Source organism: Pygocentrus nattereri, chromosome 27 (assembly GCF_015220715.1).
Source record: "Pygocentrus nattereri isolate fPygNat1 chromosome 27, fPygNat1.pri, whole genome shotgun sequence".
In the NCBI taxonomy this organism is placed as follows: Eukaryota; Metazoa; Chordata; class Actinopteri; order Characiformes; family Serrasalmidae; genus Pygocentrus; species Pygocentrus nattereri.
Genome location: NC_051237.1, coordinates 10,618,483 through 10,638,318, shown reverse-complemented (window position 1 = coordinate 10,638,318; position 19,836 = coordinate 10,618,483). Strand labels below are relative to the sequence as shown.

General features: G+C 37.6%; 1 protein-coding gene across 1 annotated transcript; it reads left to right on the top strand.

Moving 5' to 3' along the window:
• The first annotated feature begins 8,368 nt into the window (after positions 1-8,368).
• fam83hb (family with sequence similarity 83 member Hb) lies at positions 8,369-19,555 on the top strand. Its single transcript, XM_017696181.2, has 6 exons — positions 8,369-8,885; positions 13,575-14,044; positions 14,282-14,446; positions 14,588-14,712; positions 14,791-17,611; positions 18,160-19,555. Exons 2-6 carry the CDS (start codon positions 13,595-13,597, stop codon positions 18,178-18,180), a joined length of 3,582 nt encoding a protein of 1,193 aa, XP_017551670.1. The 5' UTR covers positions 8,369-8,885; positions 13,575-13,594; the 3' UTR covers positions 18,181-19,555.
• Positions 19,556-19,836: the final 281 nt, after the last annotated feature.

The following is a 19,836-nucleotide window of genomic DNA, read 5'->3' as shown; positions in this document are numbered from 1 at the left end:
TGGAAATCCCCCCAAATCTGAAAATCTTCATAATACTCTTTCTGAAATGTAAATAGTCATTCGGAGTGGTTTGGTAGAGAAACGTACCGACTCTGATTTCCACATTGCAAACATAGTTATGTTTACTCTCCAAAATGTAATGAACCATATGTAATGTTCATAATGACAAAATAGTCTACATGTACAGAAAATAAATGTGCATCTATCAAATACATTTGTAAAATATAAAAATAGCATAAAATGATTTATTTAAATGTATTCAACAATATTAGTGTTTGGAACATATTTTGGAAAAACAACAATGTATTAAAGTGCATCTTCCATGTAATAAACACGTCTATCTTTTTATTTTTAATATGAAATCTGACAAATTAGGTTTTTGTCTTATTAGGTATAATTCATGTCCCTTTTGACCTTTATTCTGTTTTAAAAATATGCCTTCGGCCAAAATCTTGTTCAGAAACTGTAGTAAAACAATGTCTCTGGCATCGGGCAGCATATTCACAACCGTTTCAAGTAACAATATTCTGTGAGGGAGCTTTTAGTGGAATTCAATTCTTTGGATGTCTGGTTCCTATCACCACCCCTGTGAACAATTCTGACTCAACAAGTTTCTCTAGACTAGAGCATTTCACATCAAACCCACTGAATGGCTTTGTTACAGTATAATTATTTAATTATGCAGAACAATTGGTGGAAGTATGTGCTTCATCTGCTAAAAACTAACGTGCTGTTTGTCTCCGCAGTGTTGGCTGGAATGGATTCTGTAGGAGATGGGCCAGCTGTTAGGAAATGGCTGACTCACACTGAGGAAGATGAAGTATGTAAAGGAATTCGGCTCACAGATTTAAATCTAGTCAAATGTAATTTTTTTATACAGCACATGTGGCTCTGAGAAAAGCGGTTTAAATAATGTGTGAAACTGCTTTGGCGGTTGAAGCAGGGACTATTAAATGCCATCAACTCTGAATTCAGGACTAGTTTTAAAGTAGTTTTGTATAGTTTTTATTATCTTTCTTTCACAGATAACTACATTCTTAGGTACTTTAATTATACTTCTGCATAATTGTGTAATAATTTAAAGATATAGACAGTCATGCAGAGTGCACTAAATTCATGTGAGGAAGCTTTTTTTTTTAAAACTCCTCAGATGTCTCGTTCATATCACGATCATTTTAGACAATTCTGATGCAGTTTCTCTGGAGTGGAGCATTTGACATTAAATTGCTCTGAATTATTTTATCTAAATGATGTAGTTATGCAGATATTTTGAAACTTCAGTGAAATTCCTCTTCAAGCAGTGCTAAGTGACTCAGCTGGAATCATATCTCGGGTTACAGTGTTAGGGTTCATGCCTGTGTAGATCACACTCAGCGACCTGCATAAACATTGTGTTAGCATTGATTTGATGTTTTAGTTCTAACAGCTTGCTGAGATGACTGGCTGGACTGGACTCACTAAAAGATGACACCCAGTGTCTCTCATCTCCTGCTCAAAGTTATCATGCTGCCACTTTACAGATTTGATAGTTCTTCTTTAAAAACAACTCAGCTTAAAAAGGGCTGGTTTAAGTGAAGCACTTCACTTAAGATGGGCGTCTAAATGTAGGCCAGCATGCCCAACCTACTCAAACATTCTGCTACCCCATAGGAAGAACTACACAGCTAACAGCATCACATCACACACTGTGAATGTGTGCTATTTCAGGATGGATTTCTTAGAGGATTGGATTTGCTCCTTTTTTCCCTCTGCTATCAGATACAGTTTGTTCTTTTTACCTATATCAGCCTTATACCAATATCCACCAATACTGATATGCTGGAGCATCATTAGAAATTTATGGATAAGGGGGCTTAGGCATGTTCCCGCAGGAGAGTTTTTAAATGACTCCAAAATGTCTGCTCATCATGAACCTTTACAGTAGAAATAGGTTAAAAATTAAACAAAAATTCGTTACTATTAAGTTGGCACACAGTAGATCTGTCCCTTCATAGTTTGTGTGTTGCACTTGTATGACTTAAATACAACATGCATCCACTCAACAAGCAAAGATAAAACAAAAATATTCAAGTTAAGCAATGCTACCTCTCTTCTCTTAGATAAGCTGCTGGTCCTAAATATGCAGGTCCTAAGTATTTATTTCAACTGAAAGCTTTAACACTCTCACCTGCTTTCTTCTTGATTACTAACCTCCATCAGTCCTGTTTCTTTGGCCCTGCCAGTCAATTCTAGCTTCTTTCTCTGTCTCTCCTTTTCTGTATTTAGTATCATGTTATTTTCATTAAAAACAAATTTACAAGAACTCACCTGACTGGCTTTCTACTGAGCTGCCACCATTTTCATCTATCCTTTCAGGAATTTAATTATGATCAACACTATGTGACCATTTCACTGATATTAACTTATTTATTACAGTAACATATGGCCAATACTGATCTAAGAATTTCTGTGATATGCGGTACTGAAGAGAAATATGAAAACAAAGAATACAAAAGGATGTCAGTAATGTTATTTCTATCTCTTTTACTTGTTCACTGTCTGTCTGCTTTCTTATTTTTTTAATGGTTAGCTTGTCAGTGAGTTAAACTTAGTGCTCTGTAGCGTATCCCCTTTTATTTATCTCATATAAACCTAAAATTGATAACAAGCAAACAGGTAAAACTCAATAGACAACTATAATACTGCTGATACTACTAGTACTACTGCTAGTACTACTACTATTAGTACTACTATTGCTACAAGGAGATTCATTTGAAAGAGGCCCCAAATATTCTGTTTTAACTCCTGTTAGGATAAAGCATCTGAACCCAAAAAATACACTACATAACTTGACGTGTATGTAGTGTGTATGTGTAATTGACTGCATTACATGCAATGCTGGAACTGATCTCTGTTTTCTGCCAGACACATGAAGGGGTATGGGCGTATGCACATCTTCGATACAGAGGCAACTCAGCTTGTTCGAAGCTCCATATACTGAGGTGCACATTGTATGTTGTTTTGTTCATATTGCTTCATCCTAGAGAAAGTTATTACAGAATATTTGGGGCATCTTTCAAGTGAATCTCCCTGTAGTACTACTAGTAATAATAATAATAACTACTTGTAGAGCAGACAAGTGATGAAGTTTAACAGTAATTGTAGAAATTAGACTTGAGTTTGACATGTTTTATTATAGCTACAGTTTGGTAACTATAATATAAGGGAAAAAATGAAATAAATAAATGTTAAATATGAATTTTAAATTATATGAAGAAATGGCGCAGGTTAACTTTAAAAAGATCAATACAAAAAGAGAGGTAGAATTTTGATTAAAAGATAAATTAAACACACATTTTCAAATGTTTCGTAAAAGTGTATGCTGAATTTGACTGCCTAATAAAAGATCAAACTGAGTTCCACAGTTTAGTAGCATAATAACAGAAAGCATTCTCTCCACACTTTCCATTTTTACAGACTGAATTTGCAGAATCCCAATATCTGCAGATCTAAGAGATAGAAAAAAGCTCTGGGATAGAAGAGGCAAACTTCGTTTGACATTAAAGAGCTACTTTAGACACTGCATTTACATATGGGACAAAACAGAGCTCAGAATCCAAAATTACATTCAGGTTTTTTAACATGTGCAAAGAGAAAAGCAAAGACACTAAGACTGAACCTTGTGGGACTTCATGAGAATCGTTAAATTTTATTAATGAGTGAGTTCCCAGTGACACCAAGAACTGCCCATTCATTAAATATGATTTAAACCATTCCAAAACCATGCCTGTGAGGTCTACACAGTTTTTAACATGGTGGAAAATCTTTTTTAAAAATGGTTTGAAATGGGTCTAAAATCATTGAATATGGAAAATCATGGTACACCTTTTCAGGTGAGTTTTCACCAGGCCAGTTCTAATAGCAATAGTGCTTCAAAAATCATTTTAAATAGTGAAGTAGGAATAGGGTTAAACAATAGGACATCATTTGTTAGAATAGTTGTAAGTCCTGATAGTTGATAATAGAGGAAGACGTTATAACTGATATGGCTTATCAGAAAATTTACAGTAACATGTTTCAGCTGCTTGGGCAGAAAAAAAATCTGAACTTGATGTACAAGTCTGCTCAATTTTTACATTCTGTGAGGCTTTGTTTGGCTCTGTCTCTTGATAGAGTCTCACCTGCATACATGCATACACCAATCCTCTCACCCTTCAGTTCCATCCCGTAATATTACCTAAACGGCTGCTGTGCCCAGAAGGACTTGCACTACCTGTTAATCAACGATAGGCAGGTCTCAATAATAAGAAGCTATGAGGCTTAATGCTATCTTTCTGAGAGCCTGAGCATAGGCCACCTGCTGTTGTGGGTGTTATTGTGTGCTTAGATTACTAGACAAGAGGAAAAAGTGAATTAAGGCATGCTCTCTAGCAGGGTAGGGCACTGTCACTGCAAAGAGACTATGCTGAACAGCGAGTACAATGAAATGCTGCACAGACAAGCAGGTTTAACCAGTTAGGTTTACTGCCTTATAGTAATAATAAATACCTCGTAACATCCAGACTTATATAACATCTAGACAGACATGCATAAGTAAAACAATGAATGAAACCAATCATGGGGCAGTTTTCTTGGGCACATTAAAACGTGTGTGCAACAGGAATTTCTATTTCTGTTTCATCTCTGCAGGAGTACTGGAATGCATTCTATATATCTCCCCAGTCTGTATATCATGACATGTGCCATGAGGTCTACTTTTCAAAATTGTAGACAAGTGGTGCTGAGCTGAGTATAATATTTATTTTGGTCTGACATTAAAAAGCACCAAAGTACACATCTTAGCCATCGACTTCTTACATGGCATGCAGTTCATGTAAGCAGTAATTATTTCTAAACTATGTAATTACTCCCATTAGATAGACTGGTGTCACACACCTGGACAGGAGAAGAGTTCTTGTTCGACTTCTAGCAGTGAAAATTCTTCCAGCCGTAATGGCAGACCTCCTGACATGAGATTGGGCATCAGAAAAGTAATTAAAAAGACATTTAAGTTTAAAATAACAGGCATTTTTGTACATTTACTCTAGTAGCTTTTTGAAGTGTTTTTCTTCCCTTCACTTGTTGCTGACCCACTATAAAAACATGATATGTTTTAGTCTGTTCTGGTTCTGGAGGCAAAATTAACCTGAAAACATGCCAATTTTCAGGTTCTGACAGCACCAGAAACTTCACTTCAAACTAAAGCTGCTGTACAGCAGTGCAGCAGAACAATAGTAGCAACAACATGAACATGTATTTGCAATGCAATCACTAATGAAATTGTATAAGGCAGCTGCACCACATTGGGTGTTTTCTGTGAAAGTAATGATGCACCTAACTTACAAATTTCATAGTAAATATTATTATCATATTGCACAAAAACACATAAATACTACAGATGCACCAAAATGTAAATTATGGGCTGATGCAGATATTTGACATTTTTCATGTACAGTGCTCAAAAATAGTTTTGAGACACATTTTATGTCTTGTTTGTTTATTACCTGTTTACTTAAATATATCATTCATTCATTTGTATCCAACATTTGCTAACTGAAACTGAGTGTCATCTTGGTAATTAACTAAGAACTTTTGTCGAAATTGTTGCACATCCCTTCATTTGGATGAAGCACACAATACATAAGTTTGCACAACTGATGCTCAGCCAGGCTTGTTGGATATTCTCTTTTGGATGGTCAGAGCATGTCAAGTTTTGAACGTCTTCTTTACACCACTTCATATTTTACACACTAGATTTTGGAGTTTTCAGCACACCTGTAATTTTTTTCACAAATATTTCATTTCCAAGAGACAATATTTTTTGTACAATTAATTCAACTCAGTGTTCACGCAATCTCTTTCTTTCAGAAAGTTTAGAGTCAGGTGTGTTGGCAATCTCTGGTTTGAAAATACATTTAGATCAATGTTCTAACATTTATTTGATTGCGGTGAAATAGGTGGTTAGGTGAAGGTCTTCTAGTTTGCTTTTGCTCAGTTGGACTTAAAAATATTGATTGATAAATCATAGTATAGCTGAAATTATGCACTTTTGAATATGGTAAAGCACAATTTCCATAATGCATTAACAAATATTTAAATAAATGTTAAATAAAAATCTACCTGAATTAGCATTGAAGAGATATGTTACATTTACTACTATGGGATTACAAATGCAGTTTAAATTCATAAAATAGAGGTATTTCATCAGAGTAGCCCAGCATCACCTAAACATTCTGTTCTTCCAGAGTATAATAAACATGTCATCAAACATCAGTTTGAAATATCAGTCAAAATCCGATGCTGATATATTTACAATTATCTGTCAATACGAATATAACTGTGATATCACTGTGCATCTCTAATAAATAGTCTAAATATAGAATAGAATTACAGAGCATTTAAACAAGACTGACTGTTAAAGAGCAAAGTTTATCCTAGATAAAAGCACAAAGCAGAAACTGAGGATCTGCTCAGTAGCTTTGCATTCAGATCAAGAAAGTCTGCATGTCCATCTAGGACAGAATGGACCGTATGTGACATGATACACAGGTGTAATATTACAGTCGGAAAAGAAGTTGTGGGTGGGAGCACTCGGTGGAGTCTATGACAAAAGCAGAGAGAGCACCCTTTATACTCAGCTCAGAGTTCAAACCTTACAGAGATAACTCAGCTGTTAAACAATGGTCAGCCAGACTCACTAATGACTTTGCTCTATGATATAACTTGCTAAGCCTTTAAAATGGTTGAAGCCTTTAACTGAATGGTGCTGCTTTTGATTGCCTAACAACAAACACAATTTTGAGTGAAATCACACGTTTATTTTCTATATGGACAGTTAAAGTTACCTAGAAAATAGAAAGTTTTGTAAGTCATAAGGCTGTTTCTCTACAAAGAACAAACCTAAACTTGCTATTATTTTGCAATTTTTACTGCACAATTTCTATTTTTGCTAACATATTGGGAAAAAATAAAATGTAAAATGTGCCATAACTTTTGCTTTTAAATTGCTTTTCATTTTTAAATTTAGCACATAAACAGTAAGTGTGCATGAAGACATGCAGAAGTGTGCTATGTGTAGGATGTGTACTTCACTTGTTCAGAAAATGAACAAAACAGGTGACGAGGGGTACCCAAACTTTTGCATCCAACTGAAAGCTTAAAGGCATAAACAGTTCCTTGTATAACAAGAGTGTATATATAGGCCTATTTCTCTGTAGGAGAACAAACTTCCTTCCTTTCAGTGTTACCTCCACACAACCCCACAACACACTCGCACATTGTTCTGTTGTGCAAGAGATTTTTCCTCAGGGTGAACTTTATGTTCGTGGTATCAAGTCTAGACCAGTAGCCAAGGTTAGTATGAATAACCAAGGTTAGTATGAATCAGAAGTGAGTGAAGCAGAACATGAATATGTGGATGCCTATTTTTATGTGCAGATACGTTGATAAATAGACACCTTGAATGCATTAACACACATACAGTGTATTCTGTATAATGAGTTTCTGACATGGCAATAAGTGAATGTACGATTGTACACAGCATTTTTGGTGTCACCTTGCGTACACAGAAAAATAATGTGTGAGTGTGTGTGTGTGTGTGTGTTTGTGTAGAGAGTGAGTGTGTGTTGGGTGTGGTGAATGTGACTCCTTCAGCCGTACTTGCACATTCTTTCAAAAGCCGCACCCTTCCTCATAACCCCTCCCTTACCTGAGATCTTGCTTAGCCAAAAGCGCGCACACACACACACACACAAATTACCTGTGAATGTCATTCAAATACACAAAGGGTGAGTTATAAACAAGAATAAATCTGCTAAAACTTATCATAACCTGTGTACTGTTTCATTATCAGAAAGGTGGTTCTGAGTGTGTGGAGGTAGAATCTATGAAAATATGTGAACGCTCAAATGACTTTTCTTGAGCAGGGTGTGTCTAAATGTCACGTCTCACTCCACCCATGTAGTAAGGTATGACAATTACATGAGGGCAATCAGCATGCTTTATCATATTAGTGCATTAGCATGCAGAGAGAGAGAGAGAGAGAGAGAGAGAGAGAGAGAGAGAGAGAGACTAAGAGAGAAATAACTGGCTAAAAATGAAGAGAATCTAGTAGGCCTACAATAAAAGCTTTTACGTGATGGAGTATATAAACTTCCTGGTTGTCGGTTTTAATAAAACTATTCACTTTTTCCCAGTGCAAAAACAAATATCCTGTAGGCTTATTTAGCACAGACGGTAGTTACAACATTAAATCATTAACTGCAGCTCTCATTAACGCATTTTGAGGCGTGAACCACGAGTTTCGGGCTCACGGCTTTGTGTGTTTGACTGTCCACCAACTGTCCTTCCACCATCCTACCACACAGAGGAAGCTGTGAAGCAGGGCAATCTGGGATATGGAGTACTTTCCCGAGGCACAGTGGTATGCCTATTTGCGAGGACGTGAGAGAGGAAAGTCCTAACCCGAGACTACTGGAAAAAATGAAGAGCAGCTTTCCGTGTCGTATAGCTTTTGGTTTTAGGTTAGGACACAGTGTTGGACTCGTCCTGACGGTTCAGTGCCGTTTTGAACGTTGACGCTGAGGGAAAGTTGGGAGGAGTTTAAAAATTCAAAGACGGGAAGAGCAGCTCTCTTCGTGCTGAGCAGTGTTATCTTTACGGGGCATAAACGGACGGACGGGCTTCAGCCGAGCTCGAACAGGTTTTGCCGGGGCTAGTTTTCGCCTCAAAGCTGAATTAGTGCAGGGTGGGGTCTCTCCCAGAAGCAGGAATGTAACACGGCGCGGACGCAGTCGGTGGAGAGGGGAAAAGGAGTAGTTCCACAGGGCAGATAAAGTTGCTCAAACCGCCTTGTTAAAGACTCTAAGGTAAGAAGAATGTGAGAATCTTTACCGTTGGCACGCCTTCAGGTTTTTTCATCCGAAATGAAAAACTAATTTACGGTTGAGTTGTGGACACTCCGTGCAGTAATCTGAATACGATTTAGGCCACTAAACACTTTAAATCATTTACAAGGCAGCCGGGCTCGTGTACCATACATTTATTTGTACGCAAAAATGCACGAAAAGCGCTACACAGGCGCAGTGGAAAAAAGTTTCTGGGCGTGTTATGCTGATTAGCAAGGTAGGGTTCATCATTTGTTTGACAAAGGACTGAACAGATCCCTACCGTGTAGTGTAATGACAGTAAATTAAATACATTTATCATAAAACATCTTGCACAAATAAGATGTGGTCTGGTAGGCGAGTCTTCTGCCTTTGAGGAGATTTCGCTCGTTTAATGATGAGAAGACAACGCATTTGACGTCTTCATCCAGGTTATAAAATCGTTTTCTGAACCTTTTTAATACTGATTTACTGACCCTCACCTGTAATGTAATAATATACAGTCCTACAGTCAATGTTAATGCAGAGACTTGAAATCTTATCTTTTAGGACTTTGATATTTAGTCCGTCAGTCTCCTCATGCAGTTCTAATGTATTGCATAACTACAGCAGACATCATGTTAGCAGTAATGATTATCTGATTTGAAAGTATGTTCACTCTTCAGTTTAAGGTGTAAGTAGAGAATGACACCATGTGCTGAATGTTTTTCATGTCCCCTTTGGGCCTCTCTCAGTATTTGCCTATTGCTGAGAGTGCAGTCATAACTATGTGAAGAGAAACATGGTATGATTTAACATTATGGGTGATTTTTTACTTGTTAAATCAAATCTTGCCAACTCTATTATGGCATGTGTTTGCATTTTATTTGAGCAAGGCCTGAAACTCTGTGAAGACAAAATAATTCCAGGGCAAAGTTAACAGAGGCATAGATCAGGGAAAGGGTTTGGAAATAACAGGGCTTGGCTAAGCTGCAGACAAAGCAGTCTCTAAAATGTAGATATACGACTATAATTTTTATAGTAACTTGGGAAACAGTAGAGACTGCTGAAGATCTTTAATAATGTAATCAATTATGAAGTAGATAGCAATGTCGTACCGGTACCAAGCAGTACCAAGTTTGGCAACGAAACATTGAAATTTTAAGAGCAACAGAGTACTCATTCCTGGATGGTGTCAGAGTAAAGAATGACCAAAAAAGAAGGATTACTTTATTCACAGAATATCACATGTTGGGGAGGCTTGTCCTGTGCATCAAAAGTGAATATACCTTTTCAAAGATGCCAAAATGTTACTCACTAGCCATTAGGGTTGGACAAAAATATTATCGAACTGCACTGCACATAATCCAATTAAACAGGTCTAATTATGCTTATTTTGTAAAATATGTAGTTTGGTAGTGTTCTTTAAGTACTGACAATATCCAAAATATGCACAGAAAAGTGTATTGCGATACAAAAACAACAAAATATTGTTATATTGCCCACCCCTGCTATACCTATGGCTAACATATCTTTAGTTCATGTTACCTGGACTCCTCAGTGGTCATTGTAATAAGTGATAGTGCTCTTAATGTAAAGGAGGGTGTTTATGGCACCTAATGCAAGCCACATAATCTCTTGTTTTGAAAATGAAAAAAAAAAAAAACAGAGCAAACAATACTGTTTGCAGTATCAATGTATACTTCCTGTCAGAATTCACTTTGCTGTTATACTTTCACAGAGTTCACAAAGTTATAATTCTGATGCCAGGCATGAATACTTTAGTGCTGAATAAGCCAAGTACCAGTATTTGTTACCAAAACGACCGTAGGTAGAAATTAACCACAGCTGATCTTAAGTATGTTCATTTAGACAATGGCAAATACTTAAATGTCTTGCAGGTAAATTACAGTATTACTATATAAAGGTAAACTTATGTATGTAATTAAAAAATATGTAATTAATTCTAAACTTTAATACATTCCTAAAGCAACATGTTATTGTTACCCAAAAATAATCTCCTTTTTTTATTATTTCTATTTTTCTACATACTTTGAAAACAGCAGCTGCCCATTGAATTGCGTTAAACTTTTATGGTGAATGGACTAATAGAACTGCTCCAGAATTGCTGGGGATAAAATCTCTATACATGAATTGTCTAAAGGATGTTTTTGCCTTCTCCTGTGAAATTATAGCTTTGGAAATATTGTTTGTTTGTTGTTGTTTTTTTTTTTGGACAGCAATGATGACTGAAAGATTCTAAAAAAGAGAACTTTTTTTTAATCAGTTAAAAGGAACAGCAAACTCATGACTGTGTTTGCCAAATAAGGAAAATCTGTACCAGGAAAAAGGAACAATGAGCGCAAGTCAGATAGATGGACCAAAACACAAAAATACACCAAAATACAAGATACTTATTTGCCGCTTGAGTGCAGAATCTATATAAGGGAGCTTATCAAATGCAAATATTTTGCATCTTTTGCCTGTTTATTATTGGGAAGCAATTTAAGAGGTTGTGAAAGTGTGCTATATTTATTGAGCATATGTCATCTTTTTCCCATCTAGAGCAAATAACAACAAATCAATTGGTAGTGCTGGTATTAATAAGAAACAAAAAAGTAGGTAGAGATTGTGTTTATTATTTTTATTATTAATATTTTCTATTATAATTGTATGTATAATGTGAAATTATGACTCATTGTATGACTGGTCTTGGCTAGCAGATTAAACAAACCCTTGGGATATAAGCAGTAACCCTTGACTCAGCATTTCACAATACACTGTGCTATAAGATGCAACAGGTCATGTCATGAAAATAAGCGAGTAATGTAAAATGAATCTTACATTTGCTGTAAATTAATGAACTGATTTAACTTGGTTTACTTGGTTGGTGGAAATCTGCCATGGTAACATTTGTTATATTAATTGGGGTTTACTATTAAAATTGAGTTGTTAAGATACATTAAAGCGATAAAGAGTATTCAGACACTTTTGTTTGAATTGTTTAACCTCCACTGCATATATTTTTTTGCATATATATATATATGTTTTGTGCAATTGGGTGTCATAAAAGATGTTGATTGGTTGTTTACATCTCAGTGCTTGAATTATACAGAAATGTTGGAATTACACAAAAATCTGTGGAATTCCCCTTCATACATCCCTTTTAGTACAATCAATTCAGTTAATATGGAAGTGAAAAGTTCAATGAATCACCCCAGATAGGTATAAGATTTCATAACATGCTCTCGCACTAATGCTAAGGAAGGTAGCCAGCAAGTATTTGAAAAGCAAAGAAATGATCTGCAGGGACAACAGTTACCCTCAGAACAATAAGGAGCAAACTGCACTGCAGTCACCTCCTGTTTATACACCCTGAGCAAAACTCCTCTGTTTAAAAAAGAACGCTGATTCTGAGGTTAAGTATGGAGGTGGGAGCATCATGATATGGAGCTGCAAATAATAATAGGACATTATACGGCATTGACGGAAACAAATAGAGTGATTAACAGGGACGTTTTAGAGGAGAATTAGATCTCTTCAGCCAGGAAAGTCAAACTGGGGAGAAGATGGACATTTTGATAAGATGGCATACGTTATTATCAATATAAGAACTAATTGAACTACTTAATAATGTGTCAGGGTAAACTATCAGTCCCCATTTAGTATACCTACACCAACTTGCATTGTTGAAACTTCAGGAAATATGAAATGCGTCATGCCCAGGCTTGTACATGCTTGCTGTGAGACACATCATTTTGTGGAGTCACTACTAATACCAGCCACTATGTTCAGGCATCTTTTTATTGCTACCTAAATACACAGACATTTACATTAACCCCTTAAAATCCCAGGCTTATTATTCAGTAACTACAGGGACATCAGTGCAAACTTATAGAAATGCGTAATAAAACTTGACCTGTTAACAGACCCTAGCCTGTTAAGGAGTTAAAGATATAGGGTATTTCATGAAGCAATATTTTCTTGATCCATATGAATAAGAGTGAAATTCTAACGGTTTTAACATTTTAGCTGTCCAGCTGAGAATATTATCTTTGTGATAGCCTTCTAGTGTTGGAAAAGTATGATACAGCAAACAACACTGGCCCTACTTAATCTGCTAATGGTGTAAACATCAACACTCTTTGTTGTCTCAATTAAAGATGCAATGTTTATTGATGCTTTCCTTCCATAGCTTTGCTAGGAAGAGTTTATGTATTTGCTTCTACTTTTTTACATCAAAATATAGTGAAGTTCTTCAGATTCAGCCACTCTTCCCTCTAATTTCCTCATTCTTTGTCCCTTCATGACTCTCCTTCTCTTACCCACAGTGAGTCACTCTAAACCCTTAAACCATGTTTCCATGGTGATATTCACAGTACAAACACATGCAAACAATCACAAACTGGCTTCCTATAACATATTGGAGCTTTGACCCTGCTTAGGGGTTATCAGCTGGCAAATCCTACATCCAGTTGAAATTTCATATGTCCACAGTGGCCCAGAGTGAGTCAATACGTACAAAACTGTGCAAAACTGTTATGCTATAGCTAAAGCTGAGGTAGCTTTAGATGTGCACACCAGTTTATGACAGTTAGGATTATGTTGAGCTCCTTGGAGACAGTGAATAAAAACCGTTCACTCATGAATCACTTTAGTGCTAAGAATAAACGTTATTATCTTTCTCCTCAGATTGTGCCCTCGGTTCCATCATGGCCCATCGTTCTCAGTGTTCTTCAGTGGGGGATAACCCTCTGGATCCCAATTATTTGCCACCACATTATAGGGAGGAGTACAGACTGGCTATAGATGCTCTGGTGGAGAACAACGTTGATGGATACTATAACTTCCTGCAAAATGCTAACGTTGTTGACTTCCTGTCAAGGCCAGAGATTGAGCATATTAAAAATACTGTGCAATTGCCACAGAGTGTTGCATCTGTACCAGAGCTGCCTTATCGTGAACTGGATCAGGAGGGATCATCAGATACTTACTGGCCATTACACTCTGACTTAGATGCACCAGGTTTGGATCTAGGTTGGCCACTGCGGCAACACAGTTTTGTAGGACCTACTGAGGTCACAACACTGGTAAACCCCTCAGACCCTGAAATGCCCAGCATCAAGGAGCAAGCCCGACGGCTTATCAAAAACGCCCAGCAGGTTAGTAGCATACAGTAATCTCACTGTTCAGAAAAATTACTGAATGAATATGAGAATTAAGCTGTAATAATACAGGTATGTATATGGTTGTGGATTAGACCTTGATTCATATACTAAGACATTAAAATGACTAGTTTTGGCTGACTGGCCCCAAACCAATTTTTTTATGTATAAGGATGCACTGACTAAGCTGATACCTTAACATCTAAGTGAACTATAATTATTTCTGTCCAACAGGTCATTGCAGTGGTAATGGATATGTTTACAGATGTTGATATCTTTGCTGATCTGCTTGATGCTGCTGCACGTCATGTGCCTATTTATATTCTTCTGGATGAACAAAATGCTCATCACTTTATTGCCATGGTGACCAGCTATAAGGTTAACTTGGATATGATTCATGTAAGACTTTTATATTTGATTTTATCTAAATATATATATAATATACTATAATGCTATAATATTCTTTACATTATCTTTTGTGGCTGTATTTATGGACATTACTTCTCATATGATTGCTACATGCTGTTAAATGTGTTACAGATGATGCGGGTGAGGACTGTGGCTGGCATCACATATTTTTGTCGCACAGGGAAGTCATTTAAAGGACAGGTGATGGATCGTTTCCTTCTAGTTGATTGCAGAGCAGTACTCAGCGGAAACTACAGGTGAGTCTTGAGAATTTTACTTTACTCTAAAAATGCAATAATTGTCACTGTACTAATTCCTAAAATTTCTTCTTTCAGTTTCATGTGGTCTTTTGAAAAGATACACCGCTGCATAGCTCACCTCTTTCTTGGAGAACTTGTGGCCACTTTTGATGAGGAGTTCCGTATTCTCTTTGCACAGTCACAGCCCCTTGTTGTTGAAAATGCTTTAGTACCTATGCCAACGGATAGCACTAGTAGTTACTTAACCAATCAGTTTGGGTTAAAAAGGACACAGTCACTGAGGAATCCCATAGGATTTCTTCGCCAGTCTGAGCTTTCGGCATACTCATTTGGAGATCGCGTTGATGCTGCATTGCCATTCCGAAGGGATGACCAGTTCCGCCATACCATTGATCCTGGAGGTGCTGCTATGCAGGTCAGCAAATTTGCTTCACATCAGTTCAGAATGCAGCAGTCTTTCTTGGAGCAAGGCCGGTCAATGATTGCTTCACGACAACTAGAGACGAATGCCTATAAAAGGCACAGCTATGCTGAAGGTACCCGTGAGAGCTACTCATCTTCTCGACAATACATGAAACACCGTGTCATGAACAACTTAGAGGAGATGGAAGCACACTACCAGAGAGATCAACATATCTATCAAGGTGAGGGTACAGGACCAGAACCTGGGCATGGACGATATGATCCCCTTCGGGGCTATGGTCTTCCTCAGTTAGATCAATACTCTGACCCTATGTATCCACCTGAATTAGAACCACCAGGAAGTCACAACATATTATCCTCCGAAGACCTCAGACATGATCCAGGAAACAAGCATCAAGTTATGGCTCACTATGGACCACCAAACCAGAAAAGGCCCACTTTAGGCCAAGCGTATGCTTGTCAGAGCTCACCGACTCAACTCCATCCTCCAGACCACAAACAAATGTTCTCCACTGGAGAGCAGGGAAAACAATCCCAAGACCCCAGTTTGAAGCAGGGATTACGGAGCTGGAGAATCAATTCCTACCTTAGTGCTTATGAAGATGCTGGGGAAGAGGGCTTACAACAGCCTATGAGCACAGATGCTTTTGAAGAGCCACAACAGCAGGCTGAAAGCAGACAATACCTTCCAGAGGTACCAGGGATTCACATCAGCTCACGTGAATTGACTAATATTCAAAGTAAACCTAAACTTGATTTTCAGCCTCGCTTTGGTAAACCAGTTTTGCCAGAGAGGGACAAAGAAAGAGATGTTAGCGCTGGAACAGATTCTCAAATGAAACCTGCTATTTCAGCTACATCACTGACATCAGTAGGAACAGATAGTGAAAAGGAGACAGATACAAAGGAACCAAGGGAAATTAGCATCACCAAGCATGAATCATTCAGAAGCCGTATCAATCCAATGCTGCAAAGGAGCTCACGGCTACGGTCCTCCCTTATCTTCAGTTCCTCTAAGCTAGAGCAACACAGCTCCACACTGGTTAAGCCTGGAGGGAAGCTACAAGAGGATGACGAAAACAATTCGATCAGAACTTCTTCAATTGTAGCAGAGATTTTGGAAAAAAGAAGGTCACTATCTAGAGAGCCTTTTGATTGGAATAAGCATAAAAAGATAGATGAAAATGTCAGTAAAGGCTTGGTAGCAGGAGAGCTTACTTGTAAACCAGAGGAAGAACCTGCCAGTGACACAAAAGACAATGTGGTGGAACCTAAGGATCCTGTATTTGTGGACCGTGACAGTACACTGCAAACAGAGCCTTCCATGCCAAAACTGACAACCCTCTCTCTGAATGTGAATGATCCAGCAAGCCGACTTCAGTACTTCAAAGAACTTTCTGCAAAGAGAGGGGACTCAAAAACAGGATCAGAGTCGGTCATCAAAAGTCAAGAGCTGCCGCCAAAAAAGCCAGACGTATCTGATACCCCACCAAGTACAACAGCCACAGTTACAGCTGTATCTGTTTCCTTTGCAGAACCCACCCCAACAACATCTGTCATGAAAACAGATCCTGCTGCAAAGCCCCCAGTCATCACAACAAAATCTAAACCATCTGAGCTCAGTGTAGACAAACTACACAGCGATGAGTCCACAGAAGCAGCAAAGAAAGAGACAACTAAGGAACCAAAGTCGCTAAAGCCTTTTCCTTCACCAAAGTTCTTTAAAAAAGATACACTGAAACCTTTCAAAGCTTCTCATTCACGTCGCACCTCATGTGGTGAAGATCTTCTCACAGATGCAACAGATGCTGAAAAGAGTGAACTTAAGAAGTCACGAAGCCTCAGCTCATCAAGCATGACACGCACAGAGTCCAAAGAAAGTTTAAATCGACACAGTTCCAACACATCCCTCAACACTGTAGGCACAGAAGGCAAAGACACTAAGGCTCTTGATTTCCTCAAGAAGCAAACACAGAGACTAAAGGGCATTCTTGGGCCCAAAGGAGATAAAAAGAATGCAGGCATTTCGAGCACTGTAGAGGACAAGCAAATGAAAACGGTTCCAGAAATGGTGGAGGAGCCTTCACCCAAAGGGAAAGAAACAGAGCCTGAAGTGATGTCAACATCAACTGCTGAAAATCCCAAACCTATAAATAAACCCAGCCAATCTCGCTATCAGTCTTCTACCTCGACTGTGCTATTCAGCAGCAACCTCAGGGATGACACTAAGGTAATCCTTGAGCAGATTTCTGCAAACAGCCAGAAGAACCGACAGGAACTGACCAAGCAGGCTGAAGAGTGTCGAAGTGGTGAAGGAGAAAATGGAGATCATGTTTCTGACCGTGACTCAGCCCAGCAATACCAGAGCCGGAACCGGTTTGGCCGAACTCCGGTCAACCCTCAGGAGCGAGACAGTCTGCTGAAAAGAATAGAGAGTATGCGCAAGGAGAAGAAGGTCTACAGTCGCTTTGAGGTACTCTATCGTAGTCGAGAAGAGTGCTCCCGGGAGCAGGGCAGTGAGGAGAGTAGAGGGAAGGCAAGACAAAAGTACAGCCTCCTTAGGAGGAAATAAGTTCATTAGACTGAAGTTCAGTTTTAGAATGTGATTCAAATGTGAAAATGTAGCAATAGTGTAAGGAAGATATTTGAGTTTGGCTGAATTTCTGTGTTTATTTATATAATAAATAATAAATTTATAAAATAAAATAATCTATAATTATTTAGTTTTTCTATAATTTATTAGATTTCTTGATATAGTACCAAAAATAGACATTCTACTGCAAATTATTTAAAAAATCAGTCATCACACTCCGTCAGCAGTTCACTAAATAGATTCTAAGATTAGTTTTAAGTAGTTTTGTAAGAAACAGGTTTTTAATTTTCTCAATTCTCACCCTTTTTATTTTTTCTTACACACCTGCCAGCAAGCTACAGAATCTCACTCTTTGTGGGAACGGGGTGTTGGTTGACCATAGTTTGATCTTGTTCCACTCACATGTCTGTCCTTCTACCTCCCAACAGATGGGGAATAACCTTGGATAACAAAACTTGGCGGAGGGACATACAGTCTGCGAAAAGATCTGAGACCTCACAAAACTGCCAGTCACTGATGTGAAAAAGACATAAAACGCATAAACAGACCAAGGAAACTGCACAACCTCAAATATGAGGAGTCTCACTGAAGCAGGAGGAATATTCCTCAGACTGTGCCAATCTGAGCCCACAGTCAACTCACTCTGCCCTTATAAGGCATCAGCACGCATTGCCTTATAATAGAATCAAACCTTACCCTGCTGGATAGACCAACACACAACAACAGGCCAAACAAGTGTTAGAATGTTGAGAGGCTGCTCCTAACTGCACTTTTTTTACTGGACCAATTCTTCCTTGGAGATGTTTGTTTATATGGTATGTGCATTTGTCAGAACTCTGTGTTAGTGAGTTGTCAATATTGCGCCATTCTCAAGTGTGGTAAAGTGAACCGACATGCCTAGACAGAAGTTTAAGCATGGCATGCAAGAAACAGAAAATTATACACTCTCCAAGTCATGTCACACTGCAACCACACCTGTGGTTTAGCTGTGCCAATGGAATACGGAGATTAAAGAGACAGGGTTGGTTAAAAAACCAGAGTTGGTTTAGAACAAAACATCAATTTGAGTGAAACTAAACAACGTTAGAATGTAGAGTTGGATGGTATGAGAGAGGTAGAACAGACTGGGTGTGAGTGGAAAATGTCAAAGCAACAGACTGACAGAATGAGGAACAGGAAAATGTGTGGGACAAAGAAAGTAGTTTTAAGGTTTGTTAACAACTATGAAGGTCAATATTAAGATGGAATTCAAGAGTGTGTTCATAAATAAAGCTAATGTAGGAGAGACATGTTCTTACCCTCAAATTCAACAAAATTTAAGAAACATGACATTTACAGCTGGAGCATTCAGGACCTACATCATGCTCCATAAGTACTTGGACAGTGAAGTAATTAATAATTCATTTTAGGATTATAACACTTTTTGACTTTACTGTCATAGTACTCATAGAGGATGTAGGATTAGACGTTAACATTCAAAGTTAACTATGTCATTACAAAGAGATTTTGTAAAGGATGGCTAGTTGGTAAATACTCTCAGGACTGGGCTTAGGCTCTATTATTTCAGTGCAAAGCTATAATTATAGTACCAGACAGACTGGTATTACTTAAGACCAAAGAACTCTCAGAGTATCCAACCAGTTGCTGTAATACATTAAATATTTGACTAAGAAGTATGATCAAATTTGATTACTTTTAATATGTTGATTACTGATGTGAGAAGAGTGAGACAGTTTTGTCATCTTTGAAGAACTTTGGAGAAATTCAGTCAAACATTCAGTACATTTTGTATTATATCAACAAATAAAAACAATTCTGAATAGATGATCTAGTACTGTTTACTTCTTGTTTATATATATATATATATATATATATATATATATATATATATATATATATATATGAATGAAAACAACAACCAAACCAGATATTTTGATGTTATTAATTCATTCTCTACAAATGCTTCACTGAGCAAGTACAGATAATACCTTTTTCTGGGAGGGTAGATTTTGAGTGAGTCTAATGGCCAGAGTACACAGAGCAGACATGCATGAACACAAACATTTTAAAGTCTACACTTGTCTTTAGAAAAAACTCCAAAAACT

Coding starts and splice junctions, on each gene's coding strand:
- fam83hb (XM_017696181.2), top strand. CDS start 13,595: ATGGCCCATCGTTCTCAGTGTTCTTCAGTGGGGGATAACCCTCTGGAT. Junction 14,045..14,281: donor TTATCAAAAACGCCCAGCAG/GTTAGTAGCATA, acceptor TCTGTCCAACAG/GTCATTGCAGTGGTAATGGA. Junction 14,447..14,587: donor TTAACTTGGATATGATTCAT/GTAAGACTTTTA, acceptor AATGTGTTACAG/ATGATGCGGGTGAGGACTGT.